Genomic DNA, 23,834 nt, shown 5'->3' on the forward strand with positions numbered 1-23,834 from the left:
TCTGTTCTCCATTCTGTCATTCTTAACCACAAACAAACACCTTCAGATATGATATTTCATAGTCAGTAAATGATCATTTAGAGTAGAGTAGTGATTTGGAAACACTGTGCCGCTGGGAAATTATACAATTCCCACTTGTTGCCATTCATTGAACAATAATAATATTGTTAATAATATTGTTAACATTAATAGGTTATGGCAAGCTTGACAGTTTTCTCACGAAAAGGTTGGAATGTCTCCAGTCAATATTCATAATGGATATCAGGCGGATAATAACACTAAAACAAGTATTGGATTATATCGGCCTGCATCTAAAATCTATGATATTGGCACTCCAATACAAGCAGTTCATTCCAGACTGTGCCCCACCACATGATCAAACAGTGCCCCAACAGAGCCCACCCATGTGGTCACTATAATAGCGTGACCCAATATGTTAAGCACGGAATAGTAGGAGTGTGTATTTTCTGTTCAAGTCCGAAAAAGACATTGCAGCTGTGTTCAACACTTGTCATGCACACATTTCCCATGGTAGCACAGCTCATCGTGCATTTTAAGGATTTTCGTAACGCCACATTTGGAAAGCGTGAGAAACTCCCGCAGGAAGACAATAAGTCATTAGCTGTAACAGAATGACCAACCCCTGTCGGGTTTAAACACTTAATTGAGTCCCTCGAACCCACATCATTTTCTACCGCTTATCCTCACAAGGGTTATGGGCGTGCTGGAGCCTATCCGAGCTGTCTTCAGGTGAGAGGCGGGGTACTCCCTGGACTGGTCGCCAGCCAATCACAGGGCACATATAGACAAACAACCATTCACACTCACATTCATACCTATAGACAATTGGGAGTCGCCAATTAACCTAACATGTTTTTGGAATGTGGGAGGAAACCGGAGTACCCGGAGAAAACCGAGCTGCCACTGTACTGTGTATAAATAATACTATACTATAAAGAAGTAAATACTATATGTCCGTTTTTCCTCATATGTACTGTTGCTGACAAAATAAGTAATAAGTATGTAGTATGATTCGTGCTTGATGTCGTATCGACTGATATTCAATGCTGCAACCACGAGAAAACAAAACAACCATTAGGGATATTTTTTTTGAAGAACAGAAAAAGTTATTTGAGCCAAGTGTGGAGAAATATGAAAGTTCAGTACACAGTGTGAATCCTGCCTGAAGGCATGAACCTTCACCCACTTTACAGTAAAGAGGCACGTGTATGAACAAAACAAACAAGTGGAAATACTTCCAGTTCTGTTAAGTTAAAATAACAGATTCCCCCCTCTCAAAAAGTAAAAACAGGTGCATTCTAGAATACAAACTATCTCATTATTATACATCATTTTCATAGAATATTACACCTAACAAACTAGTCCATTTGCAATGTGTTGTATTATTCCACAAAATCAAGTACCCACATTGACTCTCTATTTTTAGCAAGTGTGGATAAAATTTATTTTTGTTAATATTTTTGGGTGCCTAGAACGGATAAATCAGATTTAGAAAGATTGCCTTGGTTTTCGTACGTTATCGTTTTCGCCTAACCTTTCGGATAGACTTAATGACAATAACTGTGGTTCAACTATATTTGTTTTGTCAACTAAAACATAATGCAGAGATGTCAAAATGTACTTTAAAAACAATAGTATATGTTAACCCCTGATATAAAGAATTAACATGTGTGTTTTTTGTGATGTGGCCACAAAAAGCTACTACTGATGGCACTGAAGAGTGTAACAATATAACTGTACATAATTGCACAGCGTCATAAGTACATTATGTACATTATGTACGTACAGTACATTCATACATACATCTTCCTCATGAATCAATTACAAAAATCCCAACATGCTATTTGTTACAGATCGGTCAACATGAAAACCACCAAGTCTTCCTTTTGACCTCCCTGCACCCAGATACGTGATCCCCTGCAAGTGTTATGTGGTTTTGCACGGGCAAGACGAAGAGCATCAAACAACGACAAAAAGCAGTGACCCCTGTCCCAGACATGCACACACGACTCCAACGTGAACAACAGGAAACACGCAACAATGGCCGTGTGCACACACACTCCTACAACACAATTGCATACAACTTTGCAATGCCTTTGCAAAGAGGGGAAGGGGGTATGTAAAACTAGAAAAACAGGCAAATTAACATTGTTGCATCAGGGGCACCGTTACAAATGTACGATCCACACAAAAAAAGTAGAAGCGGAATGCAATACAATTAGATGATGAGAAAGTGTGTGGAAATCAAAAAGGCGTCAGGCTCATGAAAGAAACATTAACAACAAAAAGCAGTTTGTTTATAGGCAGAAGTAGCAGTTTTACGTCACGTCGCAATAAAAGACTATGAATCTAAAGTAAGCAACACAGTCAAGACACTAAGTGGCGTTCCTTAAAGACAAGAACATCCAGATGGGTGATAAATAATGTTGTGTGAAGGGTCTAATGCAGCGTTTACATAAGAGAGAACACATTAACTTTAATGTTTGTAAATACACAGGACTCGATGGCCAATCGATGGTAGTTACTTGAGGCGCGGATGTTGAGAGTGGCGTGGGAACTTTATCTCGACCATGGGAAGGATGTCAATTTTGGGACACATCGTCAGTAGTGTACCTTTGAATCAATGGACATTGAGTACTGAAAAACATGGAACATTAAAAATATGGAATAACGGAAGTTGTTGTGTAGCTCAACTGACAGAAAGTTGGCATTAATAACAATGAAAAGGAATTTAATTCATTCTTGATCTGCAGGTGTCACGAGACAATACATGAGATTGGGTGTACAAGTTTGAGAGAAGACAAGATTTCAACATTACTTTACATTACAAAAACATATTTCTATATTGCAATCTACAAATTTAATTTCTACGTTACCATCTTCTGCAGTCTCCCGGCACTGTCTCCAACCACAAAGACTGTGTGACTGACAAAAGGGCTCACTACGATCATACCGTTGTTCTACTGTACAAACTGAGCAAGTTGCTGAAAGCAATGCACAGAGTGAACATTCTGGCAAAATTATCAAGTTAATTGAGTGATTAATGTATTTATTTATTATCGTCCCAAACCTAGTGGCAACAAGAGTGTTCTCTTCCTTAACAAGAAATTTTAATCTTGCGAGATCTTGTGACACCCATAGAAGACACCCACCGACCAGGCACATACAGTAATTAATCTCCCTTTGCATGTTCACTCACACTGTACTCTACAGTATACTGAGAACACAAAGGACAAATAAAATACTGTAGTTAAATGTAACGGTACTAAAGAGAAAAGCTTGTCTTACTTGTATCCCTGTGGTTGTCTTGCAGGCCTTTGTTCCTTATTATATTCTCAGTCTGGAAGAATAAGCACCTCTTCTACTTCCGGATTTTCTTTTAACAGTGCATGGAATAATATCCTTCTGGTATTCATTAGCATTCAATACTCTTTATTTTAAATAACGGTGGCAACAGTTGATGATCGGGATCAAATGCATGAATAGTAATTCATAAATTTAATGGCGGTCAAGTGGTTAGGTCGAGTGATTAGCACGCACGTTAGACCCGAGTTCAATTCCACCCTCAGCCATCTCTGTGTGGAGTTTGCATGTTCTCCCCGTGGTTTCTTCCCACATAGGTTAATTGGTGACTCCAAATTGTCCATAGGTATGAATATGAGTGTGAATGGTTGTTTGTCTTATATGTGCCCTGTGATTGGCTGGCGACCAGTCCAGGGTGTACCCCGCCTCTCGCACGAAGACAGCTGGTATAGGCTCCAGCACCCCTGTGACCCTTGTGAGGATAAGCGGTAGAAAATGAATGAATAAACAAATGCTACTATAAAGCTGTTGACTTACTTTTATAACTTAAATTACTTGACTACAGCACAATGCATGACTCAAGATTCTGCAAATCTCCCTTTCTTGCCCCACTTCCTTAAACATTCATGTCTATTTCACATCACCAATATTTTTTTATCAGTATCATTTCCAGTTATGAAGATGTTTCTGAACAAAACAGCTGGGAAAGCCTCCATTGTGCACGCTTTTAGACTGTGGAACCTTGACTTGAACTCCAATCCTTCTTCCTGTGATGTAGGAGCCTAAATTTCCACTCATCCCACCGGGAACAAATGACTCACACGTGCCACTCCCGCCTCAGACTTACATTTGGGTCGGATACATAAAAATGGATAAAAGTCCTACTTTATCACATGGACTGGAATGAAATGATTGAGTGTTCTGTGCTGACGCACATCCCGTCCCCTTGCTTTGACGTCACACATGTCACCACAGACCAACATCACTATGACTAACAATAAATGTACACATTCGCACACTTAAGTCTATTTTTAATTCCCTTAATAAGAATAATAATAATGATGTACCTGTTCAGGTGACTCCTGTCAGTGTCGGTGGCTGCAAGCAGGGACAAAAACGTTTAATAGTGCGCATAAAGTCCTTAGTGACTATTCTACCTAGCAGCTTAACTGTGTGGTGGGATGTTATTAACATAGAGGATATTCCCTTACATAATAAATAAGATGAAAACATTCCTGTAAGAAAATAGGCTAACATAACACGAGTTTTGATGTATGGAGCTAAGCGGCTGACCGTACGGCTTAAATCCTGCCTGTGTTGTTAGCTGCTCCAACAAGCTAGCAAGGAGGCGCTGGACAGAAGAGCCCCCCCTCTTCTGTGACAGTTCAAGCTAGTAGACGTCATACAGAAAGACAAAAAAAGCCGGCGACACGCTCACACTCACCCACAGGAGCCTCTTTTTGTTTGGACGCGCGTCTCCCGTTCACATCTTTGTCAAATCTGGCGCTCCCGCCGCCTTTCTTGCTCGACGCCATGTTCGTCCACTCTTGTTTATGCTCTCAAGTTTCTCAGTTACCGTACCTGGCTAGCTGACACCCATGGACCGCCCACACCGGGTACGATAGCCAATGGTAGCGTGTGTCGAGACCGTTTAAACCAATCATAATATTGAGTGGGTTGGACAAGTAACTGCTTTCAGATGTAAATGGTCAATGTAAACTCTCAATGTATGAATGACTGTAGAGGACAGTATGAATCAAGAAAGGTTGTTTTCTTTCATTTATTATAAACCATATGTTCTAACTATTCTGCACGTAATTTACAGATGGTTAAGTTTGTGATAAGAGTGGAGCTACACATAGTGAGTTATTGGTATTGACACATTGATTACTAAAAAAGCATTTGTTGAAGGCAACAGAGATCTTCTGCTCACTAAGACTGACTTGCTAAAATAAAAATACTAAATACTTGCCATATGTGTACAGGAAAGAATCTACCTGATATGCAGGCACTTCCTTTAACCACACCGCTAAACATATTTTCTTATCCCGTCTTGTTTTTGTCTCTTCCTTTCCATTTAAGGGTTCTCCAGCTGGACTTCCTCATCCACATTGTTGAGCACATCCTGGTAGGGGCCCGCTCCAACTTTGGAGCGATCGATCTGATCGTACATTGCACAACAGTCTTCCAGATTGAGGCCCTTGAGGATAAAAAAAAAAAGTTAAGAGCGGACAGACAAAATAAAGTTGTCACTGTAATAAGCTTCAGGTTACAGGTTGTCACCAAAAAACTACACAGCTGAGTGACTATAAGTCTACTACATACTCATCAAGATTGGACAAAGTCACATAAAAACTGAAGTAAAATGTAGGTTAGGTGTTGGACATGTTTGATATTGCTTTGGGCTTGACCCTTGACCTTTATTTTTGATCTGATAAAAACGCTGATATGGTATATGGTGAATATTGGATGTTTTCATGACAGTTTGTGAGCGTGACAGTTGGAAAACAACTGTTGCAGACAAAGACAATAAAAGATAAAAGATAGTGTTTGGTACTTCAGATAATGTCGTATTGACACAATGATTACAAATCGGGGCAGCCCTCATCAAGACCTTTAATTTGAGGTATGACTCGATGTAGTTTTTTTTACAAATTATTTTCTACCCCTGTTTCGCTTATGCACAAAAGTCGGATTTTGCCATGTATTACGTATAATATAAAAAAGTACCTGATAGATGTTCTCCACCTCCCTCTTTGTCATTGTCTTCTGCAGAACATGGAGTTTCTTCGACTGACATAGAGAGAAATGGCTTTGAGATTCTTCATTTAAAACATACTGAAAGCAATCTCAGTGCAGGTAAGCTAATGCTAATAACTCAGTCATTGCTAATGCAAAAGTTTACAGACATTTTCTCATTCCCTCAACAGCATGAGAAAGTGTGTGTAAACGACCGACTGGTACTGTACTCCAAGAAAAGTAGCCGGGTTATTGTCTTGTAGCATCTCTTATCATTTTTAAAATACATACATTTATGTAAACATGTCTTTTTATATACTGTGTACATATTTTATCATTGTTACTGATTACTATTTTCTTAAAAATGCTAATAAATGTATATATAGTATGTTTTCATTGTCATATTTATTTTGATTCCCCCTTTTTTATTTTATGATATTATTTATTATAACTAGTTATATTTATGTCATGTATTTTTACATCATGTATCTTATTTTTCTTTCAAAAGTGCTATTTTAATTTTCCTAATACAAATAAAAAAACTACAGATATTTTATATTTTATTTTGATTGACATGTTTTATCTTTCCTTATATTTTAATTTCATTATATTTTTGTTTGTTATTGTGTTACAAACACAAATATTAACTCATTTTGATAGCATTTTATTTTTATTACATTTTTCTATTTAAAATGCACAGTCATTTTTATTTTTTTTAAATTCACATTCAAAATTAATATAAAAATACAAAAAATAATTCACCCAATTGCCTGTCAATTTTGTTATTTTGCTTCTTATATTTAATTAAAACACAAATGTTATAGTGATGCATTTTTTTAATTTTGATATAGTTCTATTTTTTTTAAATCATCATTACCAGCAACAACAATAATAATAAAATTAATTAATTAATTACATTATTTTTAATGTAATTAAATAATAATTGTTTTTTAATTAATTAAAATTAATTAATTTTATTCTTATTACATTAAATGAAAAAAAAAACATTCAGTGTTTCCCTAATTCTTTAAAATGTATATGGATTAGTTCTAGAATATGCTTGCGGGATAATAAAAAAAACAAACAAACATTCAACTAAAATAACCCCTGTGCCGGAGTATGTTGACTGATATTGATAAATGATGGATTTTATCCATGACGTCACACTAAATAAATACAACAAAATGCAGTCTTCTGACCTTGAGGAGGAGTGTGACCGAAGGCACAATGATGCACAGAAAGAGCAACATTCCTTCTGCAATCAGGATGTCATTTTTGGCCTTTTCGCTGAGGTTAATTGTCTTATCCAGCGGCTCTATCAGATGTATAAATCAAAAAAAAAAACAAAACTTAGTAAAAGTTCAGTTTCAACACTCCGAGACACGTTTAGCACTTAAGAGATTTGTTGCCAGATTGTTTGATTATGTAACGATTTAGAACAAGGTCCACAATGTGAAGCCAATGAATGAAGAATTGTTAGTTAAGTAAAGCTTATCGCATGCAATAATCCTCCTTCTGGAGTTTTATTGCTTGTTTCACATCTGCATTTAATTAGATTAGGATAGAAAAAGAGTCATTCCATTGTGTGAGCGGCCTGTGCTTATCAATCTATGAAAAGGAACGCATCGGTCTGCACTCAAAAAATAAATGTTTAGCCTCAACAAAAAAAAAATCAACGCAACAGTTTCTTTAGTCTTTCTTAGTTATGACAACTTCATTAGAAATTGCTTTGAACCAACAAAAAATATTGCATTGCACAAATCTTCACTCAAAGCTTATTTTAAGTACTGCTGACTGAATAATTGTTGTCATGGGGACAAGTTTTTAAGTTCGTAACTCAAAGAAATATGTTAAGTCAACTGACTTAATCATTTTGAAGTATTTTAAGTATTTTAATTTGTTGTCTACTTAATTATACTAACAATGCACAAAACTTTTTAAGTAGCAGTAACTTAATATATATATACTATATATATGTGTGTGTATATATTATGTTCATTCATTCATTCATTTTCTACCGCTTTTTCCTCACGAGGGTCGCGGGGGTGCTGGAGCCTATCCCAGCTCTGTTTCAGCGAGAAGTGGGGTACACCCTGGACTGGTCGCCAGCCAATCACAGGGCACATATAGACAAACAACCATTCACACTCACATTCATACCTATGGACACTTTGGAGTCGCCAATTAACCTAGCATGTTTTTTGGAATGTGGGAGGAAACCGGAGTACCCGGAGAAAACCCACGCATGCACGGGGAGAACGTGCAGACTCCACACAGAGATGGCCGAGGGTGGGGAAAAACAAAATAAGAAGCCAAAAAGTTACCACTTCCACACAAAATAGGAGGAGACTTCATTCATTCATTTTCTACCGCTTATCCTCACGAGGGTCGCGGGGGGGGGGGGGGGGGTGCTGGAGCCTATCCCATCTGTGTTTCAGCGAGAGGCGGGGTACAGCCTGGACTGGTCGCCAGCCAATCACAGGGCACATATAGACAAACAACCATTCACACTCACATTCATACCTATGGACAATTTGGAGTCACCAATTAACCTAGCATGTTTTTGGAATGTGGGAGGAAACCGGAGTACCCGGAGAAAACCCACGCATGCACGGGAAGAACATGCAAACTCTACACAGAGATGGCCGAGGGTGGAATTGAACCCTGGTCTCCTAGCTGTGAGGTCTGCGCGCTAACCACTCGACCGCCGTGCCACTATATATTATGTTACCAAGCTAATTTTACTAAGTCATGGCAACTTGAATTTTGTTTTAAGCTTACCAACAATAAAATTTGAGCGTATATGACATTCTAAATTAAGTTCATGTAATAGCCAACATTATTATTTGAACATTATTATTTGAGTCATTTGATCTAAATCAATTAATTACATTTTTTTTACATTGCATTCATGTATAAAATCAAGTGGTGTCAACATATACTCAATAACTTTTTATAGTGTGGACAACACATTAGTTGAACAAGCTGCCACCATTACTCCTCCATAGTATGACTTTAACAGGATTTATGTCTTACGAGGCATTAGCGCCGCTTAGACTTGTTTTGTTTTTGCGTGCTAGCTTACCATACACTTGCAGGTACGTGCCGTGAGTGAAGATGCCGGTGCCGTTGAGCCAACAGCGGTAGAGCCCGCTGTCGTTGAGCTGCACCGAGGTCAGTGTCAGTGTGCCGCAGGTGATGCCGGAGTGGGTTCTGTCCCTCGCCATCACCGTGTCTGACACGTTCACTTGATGCGGGCCCCTGGTGCTGTCATGCCTGTGCCAGGTGGCTTGGATGGAGGGCTTGTCGGTTCTGTAGCAGCAGTCCAGGAAGGCCGTGTGGAAGAGCTGGACCCTCAGCCAAGGCCTGTCCACCTCCAAGGTCACCTCCCCGCTAGCAAAGGCTACTACACAGGAAGCACGCTATGTTATTTATTTATTCACTCTGAACAAGTAGGGAAAAAATCTTAGAATGAAAATGAAATAAAATGATCGATGAAATAATGTTAATAACAATAATAAATAATGAAAAAATAAAATAATAATAAATAATAATGAATAATAATAAATAATAAAAATAAATGAATAATAATGAAATTTTTAAAAATACAGGTACTGTAAAAATATGATTCTATAAGTTACACTACACCATGCATTTTAGTTTCATTTACATTTGCTTTTTCAATACATTTGTTGTATAAGGGTACAGGCCACTAAAATGCTGGGTGAGACTGGGCCGCATCAGGTTTTCTCCCCCAAAAAAATGCATTTATTAAAAACAAAAATTTTTAAAAAACTTCGCTTTGGTTCCACTTTTCTACAATAAAAGCTCTGATAAAACATTCCACTGTTCTCAAATATCTTACTTTTTATTTTTCTACACAAAATAAGATGAAAAATAAATAAACAAATCAAGAATAAAGAAAGGTCTAGGGGTTACCGCGCAGACCTCACAGCTAGGAGACCAGGGTTCAATCCCACCCTCGGCCATCTCTGTGTGGAGTTTGCATGTTCTCCCCGTGCATGCGTGGGTTTTCTCCGGGTACTCCGGTTTCCTCCCACATTCCAAAAACATGCTAGGTTAATTGGCGACTCCAAATTGTCCATAGGTATGAATGTGAGTGTGAATTGTTGTTTGTCTATTTGTGCCCTGTGATTGGCTGGCGACCAGTCTAGGGTGTACCCCGCCTTACGCCCGAAGACAGCTGGGATAGGCTCCAGCACCCCCCGCGACCCTCGTGAGGAAAAGCGGTAGAAAATGAATGAATGAATGAAGAATAAAGAAAATCAATCCATCAGTAATAAATAAATAAATATAATAATATTAATAATAAAACAGCAAATAATAAACACTTAAGAAACCAGATATAGTTGGTGGGTAGACAAATTATTTTTTTCAGATCAAAATGAACAAAGCATTATTAGAGCCCTGTAGACATGACAAAACACGACTATAGTCACATTTATACTTTTTTTATTTACAACATATTGCGCAACTGCAGGGTCTTGAGACACATGCTAACTCGAAAGCTAGTGACCTAAACGGTAGCCTTCAAGTTATTTCCTTTAAACTTAAATAGCCAAAAACTTACCACTTCCACACGGATAGGGAGGATAACTGTAAACAGTTATTTAACCTTTAACATGAACATTAATCAAACGTAATAATTTTTTTCTGGGTACATGATACCATACAGCATCCATATCAAACTTGCGCGGGCCGCACTAACATTAAACTTTCATATCAAGGCGGGGGCCTCAAACTAGTGTCCTGCGGGCCACATTTGGCACTTTAAAAACAACAATACATACATATGACAATGGTAAACCAACAAAAATAAACACAGATTGTTATTGTTTCATTGCAATCTACATTGTTAAACTATTATTATTAATATCAAGAATAAATAAAAGATGACTTACCGGCCATGCTGCAAATAATAAAAATATGAATTGTTGCCATCTTGTGTATGAAATATCCTCCTAAAAAAGATTCTTTCTACAAAATGATTACACGTTGTCGCTGTGCGCGGTGTTGTGACACAACTATGTCTTGTTGTTCACTGTCAGGATTCATGCTTCAGTGGCTTTGTTGCATTTGCATAAAAGAAAACGTTCATCTAACAATGGAAATATCATTTTTACAATAACAACAAAACAGCATAACATCACAGAACTCAAGTATGTTAACAAAAAGGTAACATGGCATAATAAAAGTTATGACTACTATTTAAATAATAATAATCATAAAAATATAATGTTGTAATACTAATCCTTATAATTAATATTGTACATAAATAAAATTGATTAAAAATATAGCAAAATATATAAATATTTTATATATTTAGTTATAACTACTATTAAAAATAATAATTAAAATATAATTCAAGATTGAAGTAATAATTCTTATAATATTGATATTGTACATAAATACAATTGATAAAAAATATAGCAAAATATAGTTTATATATTTTCCAGTTATATTTTCCAGTTAAGTTATAACTACTATTAAAAAGAATCAAATAATCATTAAAATATAATTAAAGATTGTAATAATAATTCTTATAATTAATATTAATATTATACATAAATAAAATTGATAAAAAATATAGCAAAAAATATATAAATAAGTTATATATTTAGTTAAGTTAAGTTATGACTACTATTAAAATTAATCATAAAAATATAATTAATGATTGTAATAATTGTTCTTATAATTAATATTAATATTGTAGATAAATAAAATTGATTAAAAATATAGCAAAATTAGCTAAAAGTATATATATATATATACACATATATATATGTGTGTAATTTTAATGAATATAAGATTTAATAAAATCAAATACTTATTTTTGCACTTGCAAATGAGGCACAACTACAACCCAATTTATGAAACAAAACAAATATTTCCCTGCTAAGTCATAACAATAATAAACCGATGAGCTTTGGTGTAAAATGGCAAAACAGATGTACTTATTTCCCCAATTTATTTAAAAAAAAGGAGCTAAAAAAACACACAACGTACCACATTCTTTTTTTTTTCCTTAAGTACACATCATTAATCAGCCTCAATAAATCACAACCCAAAATACACATAATATTTCTTGCTTGCATATTCATTTGCTAGTAGATAGCTATAGAAAGCCTCATAGGACAAAGAAGCAGTGTCTTGTTTTGAAAGAGAATACAAGGAAGCTCCTGACTAAATTCTAATGGAAGCCACTTAGAAGTCATTGTTTGTCACATTAGAAGGCATATCTCATTTTTCCCATCGACTAGACGGCCCCCTATAGAATGTTTAACTGAAGGAAACAGCTTCACAGAGCAAAGCAAGGCACCAAACTCGCGGTAATCGTGTGTTCTGTACATTTGCATCATCAATTGGATGAGAGACGGAGCAAGAAGTCTAATACTTCTTTAAATGTATTGAGTTTTTTTTGCAATTGTATCCGTCCATCCATCTATTTTCTATGATGGAGCCTATCCCAGCTGACTTCGGACAATAGGTGAGGTACACCATGGACTGGACGTGCACTATGTCTAAATTTGTAAAATAAGAGTCTTGCTCAGTCTTTCTACCCATAAACCCTCAAAGTGCTGAACATACAGTATCTGTTATTAGGGGAAAAGTATTATTATACTAGTGAGCGGTACTGGAAATCAAATAAAAGGCATAAAAACCACGCATAAAGTCCACGTTTATTTCCAACTTGTTTAACATAATGTACGTACAACCAAATAAAAACGCCCTTTACCGAAGATAACCAATGCTTTTATTTGTTATTGGTGGTATCTTTTTTAGGAAATATTTGAATCATTAGGTACTGATGAAGTACTGATACTGACGAGGGGCCTCTACCCAAGATGACCAATGCTTTTATTTGTTATTTGTGGTATCTTTTTAGGTAATATTTGACTGAATATTTGATTTGTTTTCCAGGCCTGAATATTGATCAAAACATTCTACTGTGTTGCCACTAGGTGGTGCTGTTGTCCAATACAATAAGTGGCTTGGACTTTTAAATTTCTTACACAATTCGATGACGTCAACGCCGACTGTGACGTTCAGATGTTGAGTCGAATCGCTATGGAATTTGGTACACACTTTTAGCGGACTAACAGGCACATGTGTGAGAAATTTGAGCAAGGCTGGTTAAAAAAACATGGCCGCCTTTGTCTTTACAAGGAGACAATTACTTTAATTGTCCATAAGTCTTTGATAATTTGTTTACTGAGATTATCTGTATTAAATGTATGCTAGCATGTCCTCCAGTGCGTTTTCACCAACACCTATATTGGCACCAAAAAATTATTATTTGGTACTGATGAAGTACTGATAGTGACAAAGGGCCTTTTTGTTAGTTTGCCACAAAAATACAAATTAATCGCTTTTTAATCAAATCATTTAATCAAAAAAAGTGTGGTGATTTATTTATTTATTTTTTTACTAGACATGGCCGTAATAATCCAAATTGTGGAATTGATTGATTGTTAATGACTTAATGAGTCAAGAGGGAGTGCACTGCTTGGTTGCAACCAGCGGAGGCGCTGTTGAGTCAGTCTCAAATCGCAAAAAAAAAGAACACAAGGTTTGTTTTTAAATGACACAGATATGGAAGCAGGAGTTCTGAACATTCAGGGTAAAATTAACTAATATGGGTATTTTTTTTAGACTAGTCAAGTAATCCAAAGTGTGGAATTGATTGTTTTGTTAATAACTTGTGTATTAAAGCCCTAGAGTCAAGAGGGAGTGCATTGCTTGGTTACAACCAGCAGAGGCGCTGTTCAGTCAGTCTCAAATCTCCAAAAAGAACACAAGGTTTGTTTTTAAATGACACAGATATGGAAGCAGGAGTTCTGAACATTCAGGGTAAAATTCAGGGTATTTTTAAATTTTTTTTTAGACTAGTCAAGTACTTGTTTTGTAGTTGTAGCAGGCACGGCGTACGTAGCAATAATAACAAAAAGAATAAAAAAATAAAGCTTCATTAATGAGGTTTTTGGTCCTGCATGCACGGCCATGTTTTAAAAAGATTATATTGTCATACATGTGATTGCTGAGTAAAAATAAAGGCCTAAGGCCCACTAGCATCCACGTCAACTAGCGTAGCACTGGGCCCCCTCCAGTGTTTTTATACGTCTTTTGAGTTTGTCCTTATTTGTTAGTTACCTTACATTACCTACATTTAATCTAACAATCTACATCACGCCATCTCACTACGTTCATGTCTGCTGCTGCTCGCTCACCCGCTCGCTTCACGTTCTATGTTAGCCTTCGTCTCTCAGTGGGGGCCCAGTGCTTCCAGGAGGCCGCTATACTGGGAAGGGCAGGGGGGGCAAATCCAAAAAAATGAATAAATAACAGTAAATACAAACAATAAGTCTCCATTATTAACAGCTTTTTCTGCGACTATTTATAAATGTTTTCCGTGTGATCTCATTATTACAATAATTAAAAAAAAAAACCTTGTAATACACATATGCACGGTAGCCCTAAAAAAAAAAACTGAAGAATCGAGTAAAAGTGTGTTTTTAACAACAAAAAAAAGTGCAATTCTGTTGTAATTTTGGCATAGAAATAACAGCAGGAAGTTAAATCATTTTACATTGGCTTTCCAACACTTTCTTGTACTTTTTGGCAATAGTGCTGTGCATATGTGTCTTACAACGACTACAACGATCTTATGAAGGCAGCATGTCTTGCAGAGCATTGCTTTTTTTTTTTTTTTTTGGCACCTCTCTGCAAGAAAAACAAAACAAAACATCCCACTCGCTTTTTTTCTTCTTTGTTATCCTGTCTCTAAACAAGCATACGTGCACACACACACACACACACACACACACACACGAATCCCACGTTCCATCAGTGAACCACTGCACTGGCCGCAAAAACAATTTTCCTCTACAGCGTGTTCTTTTGATGGGTGAGTTCCTGGAAAGCACTCCAAACCAGCACCTTGAAAGGTTTCAATAGGAGAACAGGAAAAGATTGTATAGTGAAAAGTCAACAATAATATAATTATAAAATAAAATAAAATAAAATAAAATAAAATAAAATAAAATAATAAAATAATAAAATAATAAAATAATAAAATAATAAAATAATAAAATAATAAAATAATAAAATAATAAAATAATTCATTCATTTTCTACCGCTTTTTCCTCACGCTGGAGCCTATCCCAGCTGTCTTCGAGCAAGAGGCGGGGTACACCCTGGACTGGTCGCCAGCCAATCACAGGGCACATATAGACAAACAACCATTCACACTCACATTCATACCTATGGACAATTTGGAGTCGCCAATTAACCTAGCATGTTTTTGGAATGTGGGAGGAAACCGGAGTACCCGGAGAAAACCCACGCATACACGGTGAGAACATGCAAACTCCACACAGAGATGGCCGAGGGTGGAATTGAACCCTGGTCTCCTAGCTGTGAGGTCTGCGCTCTTAAAAAAATAAAATAATAAAATAATAAAATAATAAAATAATAAAATAATAAAATAATAAAATAATAAAATAATAAAATAATAAAATAATAAAATAATAAAATAATAAAATAATAAAATAATAAAATAATAAAATAATAAAATAATAAAAAACAATATAACAATATATAATAATAATAATGGCACCCCTTGAAAATGTTTGAAATATTCTATGTGACGTGCTTGCTCTCACCTAGTGGCCAATAAAATAATAAAAAAATAAAATAAAATATAAAAAATAATATAATATAAAAAACAATATAACAATATATAATAATAATAATGACACCCCTTGAAAATGTTTGAAATATTCTATGTGACGTGCTTGCTCTCACCTAGTGGCCAGCAGGTGGCATGATGGCAGGCGCCTCAGGCAAAGTTCCCGCCTTCCAGCGAGAACTTGGACAGGGCTTCCTGCAGCCTGTGGTGCTCCTCTTCTACTGTCTGCAACATATTAATAGTACCTTTAGAGACACACACACACACACACACACACAGACATGATGCACCCTCTTATATCCTCTTTGTCTCCCCTTGACACTTCTCTTGACATCCCATGGCCAGAAGCTGACATAATAGCCATTTTCAGACAATTTCACAAGGCAATCTTCAGCAGTAATAACAGTATTATGTGTGTGTGTGTGTGTGTGTGTGTGTTAAATGTCCTTCTAGCCTCTTCTTTCTTTCCTGGCCCTCTGCTCTTATATGTCCAAAGCCTGCTCCTTACTTAAGATATCTCCAGTCAGAAATCCTAAACGGTCACCTGACCTTACCTGGAGTCTCTTTATTTGCTCCTCCAGACTGAGGAGCCTTCGGCACACTTCCGCCATCCTCTCGTGGGACAACACCAGCTGGGCGCTATCAGAGGCGAGGCTGTCCTCGTCTGTCCTCACTCCGCCACCTTCCTTCTCCTCCTCCAGGCCTTGCTCTGTGGTCTGACCTTCTTCTGTGGACAGGAATAGTCCATTAGCATGATTCTGACAAGTAGTAGAAACACATTTTAGGTCGCACCCACATTAGACATATAAAGTAAAAATCGGATTTTTTGGGAGAATCTCACAAAAAAAGTGTTATGTCTTTAAACACAACTGAATTTTTTTAAATTTGCTGCAGTGCCCCCTACAGTCACTAGGTGGCAGCACTGAAACATTACCTTAACACTGCATGACGTCAGCCATTGCATGTCCAACATGACAAAATGAAAAGTTAATCTCCCATTCCCTGTGGAAGTGGTACATTTTTGGCTTCTTAGGTTTAGAATAAATTAATTTGAGGCTAACTGGTTAGCTTGCTAGCTTCCTAGCTGGCGGCTGTCTCAAGTCCATGGCAGCATACAAGTTGAGCAATGCGGTGTAAACATTCATTCATTCATTCATTCATTTTCTACCGCTTTTTCCTCACGAGGGTCGCGGGGGGTGCTGGAGCCTATCCCAGCTGTCTTCGGGCGAGAGGCGGGGTACACCCTGGACTGGTCGCCAGCCAATCACAGGGCACATATAGACAAACAACCATTCACACTCGGCACGGCGGTCGAGTGGTTAGCGCGCAGACCTCACAGCTAGGAGACCAGGGTTCAATTCCACCCTCGGCCATCTCTGTGTGGAGTTTGCATGTTCTCCCCGTGCATGCGTGCGTTTTCTCCGGGTACTCCGGTTTCCTCCCACATTCCAAAAACATGCTAGGTTAATTGGCCACTCCAAATTGTCCATAGGTATGAATGTGAGTGTGAATGGTTGTTTGTCTATATGTGCCCTGTAATTGGCTGGCAACAATTAACTGGAGTACCAGTTAATTATACCCCACCTCTCGCCCAAAGACAGCTGGGATAGGCTCCAGCACCCCCCGCGACCCTCGTGAGGATAAGCGGTAGAAAATGAATGAATAACCAGGAAGATACCAATATGGCAAACAATTCATGAAAATTGTCATGACAACTTAATAACAATGAAATATATAGTACAGTAACTATATGCAATATATAGTATGTAAAAACAATTGAATGCAGCACAAACTGCAACATAAACTGCATTTATCATATTTTTAATACATTTAGCTCAGAAAAAAACAAAACAAATACCTGTTGATTGACAGCTATCCATCTCTAGACTGGGCTCATCTCCATTCTCTTCATCTGGCTGAGAGTCCTCGGACAGACTGATGCTCCCGACCAGCAGCCTTTTCAGCACCGTGACTATCAGATGAGAAACGTTCCGTAATGATGTTAAAGAAAACAAACTAGCACAAGGAAGACGCTTTCTCACCTTCATCCAACGCGTTTCCAGCCACCTTCTCCTGATCGCTGTTGGAATGGCCCAGCAAATCGAAGCCTTTGTCCGACAGGAAGTCGATCAGAGAGTGACGCGGATCGGACGATTTCTCATCTGTCAAGCTGTCCTTATCTCGATCTGCAGGCGCAAAAAAAATGGGAGGATTGAACCAAAACAAAAAAAAACGACAACAATGTCGATTGTCAGCGTGAAGTGTCAAGCTGATAAAAAAACGCTGTCTCACCGCCGCTATTTTTCAAACCTCCGTTCTCTGTGGGGCTCAAGGGAGCTGTCAGACTGACAAAAGAGAGAGAAAGGGCCACTTTCAGATGAGTGATGGATGGACACACACACACACACACATACACACAAACACACAAACACACATGGGTACACTTACCCTGAATGACTGAATGGAGCGCCTCCGCTTCCAGGAGGAAGCGTCAGCCTCATGGGTGCGCCGCTCTTCTTCAGATCATCCACTGCGGACTTGATCACATTAGTCCACCTGTTAAAAAGACACACACACTTATATAGTGTCTTTGTCTAATGTCTGTGATTGACTGGTGGCCAGCCAATCACAGGGCACATATAGACAAACAACCATTCACACTCACATTCATACCTATGGACAATTTTGGAGTCGCCAATTAACCTAGCATGTTTTTGGAATGTGGGAGGAAACCGGAGTACCCGGAAGAGAACGGGGAGAACATGCAAACTCCACACAGAGATGGCCAAGGGTGGAACTGAACCCTGGTCTGCTAGCTGTGAGGTCTGCGCGCTAACCACTCGACTGCCGTGCCTCCTCCACGATACTGTATCAATATTAAAAAGTATGATATGGATATTTTAGGCATTTATCATAGACTATATATGGTATTTATTCAAGTGCAGACACGGCAAAGGTTCATTTCTGATTTTAATTGAAACCTCAGATCGTTAGGTAGCAGCACTTCCGTAGTCAATTAGGCAAAGGACGTTGAACGAGATTCACGAGTGAAACGTCCTCACACATAAACACAGTTCAACATGGCAGAAATTGTAAAATGTGTCATGCCCGAATAAAGTATTCGGAAAACACGACAAATCTGCGAGTCCACTTAGCGAGACACCATGAGGACCTGCCGCTAGCAAGCAATGCGAAGGTCCGTTTGTATACTACAAAAGTAGTACTGTGATATTGCAGGTATTTTGTTTTTCAAATTGATATCACTATTTTGTTAAATAATGTTGTTATTTCAAGCATCCTAAAAGGACTTTTTTTTTACTGATGTTAGTTACTTTGTACCACAAAAATATTGTTCTGATGGTGGATAAGTCAGAGACTGTATACTCTGCATTTTTTCACAACTAATAGAATGTGAACATTTGAGCAGGATCTTGAGACATAATTTAATTTGGGTTTTTTTGTAAATTTAAAGCTGTATGTTAAAGCTTTATTTATCCAAATGCTACACTTTAAGTTTTTACAGAGGAAAGTTTGTGATACAGCATAACATACTGTTCTAATCGAATCAAAATGTGTTTAGTAAGTGCATATTGCTGGTGTAATTCAGTTTTTCCAGGAAATAATCTTTAACTACAAGAAAAACAAAAAAAATATCGCCTTGTTAACAGTATCCCACATTCCAAAAACATGCTAGGTTAATTGGTGACTCCAAATTGTCCATAGGTATGAATGTGAGTGTGAATGGTTGTTTGTCTATATGTGTCCTGTGATTGGCTGGCGACCAGTCCAGGGTGTACCCCGCCTCTCGCCCGAAGACAGCTGGAATAGGCTCCAGCACCCCCGCGACCCTCGTGAGGAAAAGCGGTAGAAAATGAATGAATATTTCTGAAAAAAAGGGCTGTATAGTGACCAAGTGGTGAGCGCGCAGACCACACCGCTAGGAGACCTGAGTTCAATTCCACCCTCGGCCATCTCTGTGTGGAGTTTGGGGTGTACACCGCCTTTTGCCCGTAGACAGCTGGGATAGGATCCAGCACCCCTGCCACCCTCGGATAAGCGGTAGAAAATTAATGAACTAATGGATTTTTATTGTTGGAGCACAACGCTTGCTTCCATAGTTTTGAATTGAGCGTATATTAAATTGAGCAGGGGAGAATTCAAGAAAAACAAAAAAAATATCGCCTTGTTAACAGTATCGTGATATATCGTATCGCCAATACACACCCCTAACGGCTACTATTATTACTATTATTACATAAACAGATATCAAGTATCCAGGAATCTATCTATTATGCCTGTGAATATTGTCATTCATCCAGGTCATTGTATTCTAAGGTCATACAGTATCTATATAATAGGAGTGTATTTTTTGCAGTAACATTAAAGTAAGTTCACGTTTCTGCAAAAGAGTGCATGGACAATAAAGGGTCCATTCAAATTATTTATTCCTGAATAACAAGAGGACCAGGGGGGCATATCTTCTTGATAAAATACTATATTATTTGTCTGCACAGTTACCAAAAGCTTTTATGATGGTGACAGTTTGACCCTGGAACTGACTGGCTGTGCCTCTATCATTTCCTATGCAAAAAATAGTTTCACACACTCACAATTTCCTCTCGCCAACAGACTGGGCGACAAGCTCATAGATCTGAGCACCGCTGTCCCAGGTAAATATCACGTAAAAGGCTTTTCGATCTGGAAAGCAACGAGCATAAAAGCGTGATTTGGATGCAACACTGTGATCCTGTATGTGTGTGTGTGTGTGTGTTGCTAACCTGTAGCCACCTCGCGTAAGAAAACAGAGTCCAGCTTGATGATGGGGCTAAGCATCTGTTTACCCTCCTGGATTGCGATGTTGCTCTTGCTCTGACACTTCAGGACCATCTTGTCATCCTGCCTCTGCAGGAGAACCAGCAAGTCTCCCAGCAGGACACACTGGACCTCTGGATGGGACGCAGCAATATTATAATCATATGACCATACAAGCATATACTGTATAACTAAGTTCTCATAGCTCGATAGATAGTGGATAATGGATCATTGTATTTGTGCTATTGATTGTCCATCTAGTTGTTGCTGACAGGTTACTTCCTGGTTAATGGAGAATGACGAATACATGGGTGCTCCCATTATAATTTGGGGGGTTTGGAGGGATTCCTGTCTTTGCACTAAAATGTAATGACAAATTGCCCCCCTCAACAAAGTTTTCATAGAAATCCATCCATTTATTTTCTATGCCACTTATCCTCCAGTGTAGACGGCCCCAAAGGTGGCGTTTCCTTGATCCTCAGTACCATGCCATGTCTCCATACTGTGTGTGATTGTGGGTTGGTGTGTGTGTGTGTGTGTCTAGTATGGAGGGTGGGAGGGAGGGGATTTCTTTGTAATTGTTTTTCTTTTTAATTGTGGTCATTGTTTTTAATTCTGTAAAGCACTTTGTGGGGCGGCACGGCGGACGAGTGGTTAGCGCGTAGACCTCACAGCTAGGAGGACCAGGGTTCGATTCCACCCTGGGCCATCTCTGTGTGGAGTTTGCATGTTCTCCCCGTGCATGCATGGGTTTTCTCCGGGTACTCCGGTTTCCTCCCACATTCCAAATTGTCCATAGGTATGAATGTGAATGTGAATGGTTGTTTGTCTATAAGTGCCCTGTGATTGGCTGGCGACCAGTCCACAGTGTACCCCGCCTCTCACCCGAAGACAGCTGGGATAGGCTCCAGCACCCCCTGCGACCCTCGTGAGGAAAAAAGCGGTAGAAAATGAATGAATGAAAGCACTTTATGTTGCAGGAAAAGTGCTCTACAAATAAAGTTGATTTGATTTGATTTAGGCTGGCAGGGGTATTGCTGGAGCCTATCCCAGCTCACTTCATTTTTCCCATAATCCCCCTAACTGTGTGTATCCATCCTACTATTTACTGTGTTATAACATAAACAACTCAGCTAGTAAGCTAGCACTAGCAGCTAATCTGTAATGTATGCATTTACCAAAAGCCTTCTCCTTGGTGACCTTCCAAGTCAGAGGACCTTCATACAGCATCTTCTTCTGAGTCAGGTCGATGTTCTAGAAAAGACAAATGGAGGACAATGAATGAAATATCTCTTATAAGAGAATAAACATTGAGTAAGCATAAGCGGACTACCTTATATTCCGTATAAAGCTCATTACTGGGCTTGAGTCCTGATGTGTCTAGTCTACGCTGGTAGTCCTTCAGAATCTGCACAAGAAGAAAAGGAAGAAGAAGTTAAGTACAAAAGCATATCCATACATCTTCTATGTCACTTATCCTCACTAGGATCCCAGTTTTTTTTTTTGCTGGAGCCTATCCCAGCTGATTTCAGGTGAGTGGCAGCTGAGTAATTCAAATTTCTCACCAGAAGGTTCTCCATCACTTTGACTTCCTCGTTGACATGGTTGAGGATCTTTCTGCAGCACTCTGCACTCTGATGGATTCGCTCCTTCTCATTCGGATCCTCTGTGATGCAGAACAATAAACAATATTTGATAATAGTGCAAAAATTGTGGTTCTGTGGCATTTGAAGAACCTCCTGAATCAAGTTGACAAAACAGAGTGGGGTCACACACACCAGTGTTTTTAGCAATGTTCTCCAGCAGCAGTGGATACTTTGTAAGCCTCTGCATCTCGAAGGGAATGATGTCCTTCAGCTGAAGCCTCCGGCACTGAGGCTTGCTCTCCGCTTCCTGCCATGAAAGCGCGGTTAAGGAACCATGTGACTACTTCTTTGGTCCTATCTTTAAGTGTTCCTTGTACCTGGATGAAAGAGTTAAAGCGGGGCTCTTTCTTTTGCCGGCTCTTGATCTGGTCCAGGGCCCACGACTGGTGGCTGCAGAAGCGGGCTGTCAGTTTCTGGAACCATTCACCTTCCGTGCCCTCAAACTGGAACATACACAAATACACAAGTCAGCAACCATGTCAACAACCTGGTATCCTTCAATAGTTTATTATACCATTACACTATATGTATTTTCTGGATCAATACATGGGAATAAGGCTGCACGGCAGATGAGTGGTTAGCGTCCAGCATGCCCACGACACTCGTGATGATAAGTGGTATAGAAAATGAATTAATGGATATTTTTCTCATAATAATAGACCATATTCAACCATGAAACCGAATAATTTTAATTAATATATTTCTAAAAAAAAGGGCTGTATGGTGACCCCACACAGCTATGAGACCCAAGTTCGATTCCACCCTCGGCTATCTCTGTGTGGAGTTTGCATGTTCTCCCTGTGCATGCGTGGGTTTTCTCCGGGTACTCCGGTTTCCTCCCACATTCCAAAAACATGCTAGGTTAATTGGCGACTCCAAATTGTCCATAGGTATGAATGTGAGTGTGAATGGTTGTTTGTCTATATGTGCCCTGTGATTGGCTGGCGACCAGTCCAGGGTGTACCCCGCCTCACGCCCGAAGACAGCTGGGATAGGCTCCAGCATCCCCGCGACCCTCAGATAAGCAGTAAAAAATGAATGCTTGAATGAATGAATTAATCGATATTTTGTCAGATTTTTTTCCATTATTCTAGCATAACTTTTGCTTCCATAGTGTCGATTTGAGCTATTATTGAATTGAGCAGGGTAGAATTCTTCTGTAGCCTCTTGTAATTTTCTGTTTATCAGTGATCACAGTGCTCAAAGTGATGTCTTCTAGTCAGCAATTCCGTATCCCACATTGTCTGTGCATCCTTTTTTTTCCAAGTTTATTGCCTACTTCCTGCTCTTTGCACATTCCCTACCTGCAGCGGTGAGAAAATATAGGCCTACTTTTCTTTTTTGCATGAGCTTCTTTTCTGGAGCTCAAAATGTTGTAGGTCCCTTGCAAAGTGAGACAGAGCGGAATCAAATAATGGACTGCTTCACAGAAGCGGGATGTGGTGGTAATAATACGGTACTATATGTAAATAGTGCTTGATGAGGTGTAAATAAGTTATGCATAAATGTGGTAATTTTGTGCCAATGCCCACCATTTTTGGTCACAAATTGCTTGCCAAGTGCATAATTTATGCGTGAACAGAACGCAAACATACTCTAGCATG

At 38.5% G+C, this 23,834-nt stretch overlaps 3 protein-coding genes across 15 annotated transcripts in view; all 3 read right to left on the minus strand.

Moving 5' to 3' along the window:
• Window positions 1-4,933, minus strand: part of lipeb (lipase, hormone-sensitive b) — a 31,624-nt gene extending 26,691 nt beyond the window's left edge. The window contains exons 1-2 of one of the 8 annotated variants that reach the window (XM_058053231.1): window positions 4,769-4,933; window positions 4,392-4,422 (exon numbers count right to left, since the gene is read on the minus strand). In XM_058053231.1, coding sequence (XP_057909214.1) covers window positions 4,392-4,422; window positions 4,769-4,859 — 122 coding nt within the window. In that variant the 5' untranslated portion in view covers window positions 4,860-4,933. The remainder of the gene's footprint in view (window positions 1-4,391; window positions 4,423-4,768) is intronic. The other 7 variants (XM_058053233.1, XM_058053230.1, XM_058053232.1 and 4 more) reach the window with 7 other exon arrangements.
• A 202-nt stretch (window positions 4,934-5,135) lies between these two features.
• cd79a (CD79a molecule, immunoglobulin-associated alpha) lies at window positions 5,136-11,273 on the minus strand. 2 transcript variants are annotated; one of them, XM_058053538.1, is made up of 5 exons: window positions 10,986-11,273; window positions 9,149-9,466; window positions 7,263-7,378; window positions 6,055-6,117; window positions 5,136-5,524 (listed from the first exon to the last, which is right to left on the minus strand). In XM_058053538.1, exons 1-5 carry the CDS (start codon window positions 11,023-11,025, stop codon window positions 5,402-5,404), a joined length of 660 nt encoding a protein of 219 aa, XP_057909521.1. In that variant the 5' UTR covers window positions 11,026-11,273; the 3' UTR covers window positions 5,136-5,401. The 2 variants fall into 2 exon arrangements, with proteins under 2 accessions (XP_057909521.1, XP_057909520.1); XM_058053537.1 differs by having other exon boundaries at window positions 9,149-9,469.
• A 3,502-nt stretch (window positions 11,274-14,775) lies between these two features.
• The window catches only part of arhgef1b (Rho guanine nucleotide exchange factor (GEF) 1b), a 44,148-nt gene continuing 35,089 nt past the window's right edge, over window positions 14,776-23,834 (minus strand). For 4 of the 5 annotated variants that reach the window (XM_058052991.1, XM_058052992.1, XM_058052989.1 and 1 more), the window contains 14 exons: window positions 22,548-22,673; window positions 22,363-22,477; window positions 22,150-22,250; window positions 21,918-21,992; window positions 21,763-21,838; window positions 20,551-20,718; window positions 20,383-20,470; window positions 18,221-18,328; window positions 18,065-18,117; window positions 17,815-17,958; window positions 17,631-17,744; window positions 16,327-16,499; window positions 15,889-15,997; window positions 14,776-15,021 (listed from right to left, as the gene is read on the minus strand). In XM_058052991.1, coding sequence (XP_057908974.1) covers window positions 15,923-15,997; window positions 16,327-16,499; window positions 17,631-17,744; window positions 17,815-17,958; window positions 18,065-18,117; window positions 18,221-18,328; window positions 20,383-20,470; window positions 20,551-20,718; window positions 21,763-21,838; window positions 21,918-21,992; window positions 22,150-22,250; window positions 22,363-22,477; window positions 22,548-22,673 — 1,416 coding nt within the window. In that variant the 3' untranslated portion in view covers window positions 14,776-15,021; window positions 15,889-15,922. The remainder of the gene's footprint in view (window positions 15,022-15,888; window positions 15,998-16,326; window positions 16,500-17,630; window positions 17,745-17,814; window positions 17,959-18,064; window positions 18,118-18,220; window positions 18,329-20,382; window positions 20,471-20,550; window positions 20,719-21,762; window positions 21,839-21,917; window positions 21,993-22,149; window positions 22,251-22,362; window positions 22,478-22,547; window positions 22,674-23,834) is intronic. The other variant, XM_058052990.1, reaches the window with a different exon arrangement.

Source organism: Doryrhamphus excisus, chromosome 17 (assembly GCF_030265055.1).
Source record: "Doryrhamphus excisus isolate RoL2022-K1 chromosome 17, RoL_Dexc_1.0, whole genome shotgun sequence".
NCBI classification, from domain to species: domain Eukaryota; kingdom Metazoa; phylum Chordata; class Actinopteri; order Syngnathiformes; family Syngnathidae; genus Doryrhamphus; species Doryrhamphus excisus.

Coding starts and splice junctions, on each gene's coding strand:
- cd79a (XM_058053537.1), bottom strand. CDS start 11,025: ATGGCAACAATTCATATTTTTATTATTTGCAGCATGGCCG. Junction 6,118..7,262: donor CGGTCACACTCCTCCTCAAG/GTCAGAAGACTG, acceptor TCTCTATGTCAG/TCGAAGAAACTCCATGTTCT. Junction 5,525..6,054: donor AGGTGGAGAACATCTATCAG/GTACTTTTTTAT, acceptor TTTATCCTCAAG/GGCCTCAATCTGGAAGACTG.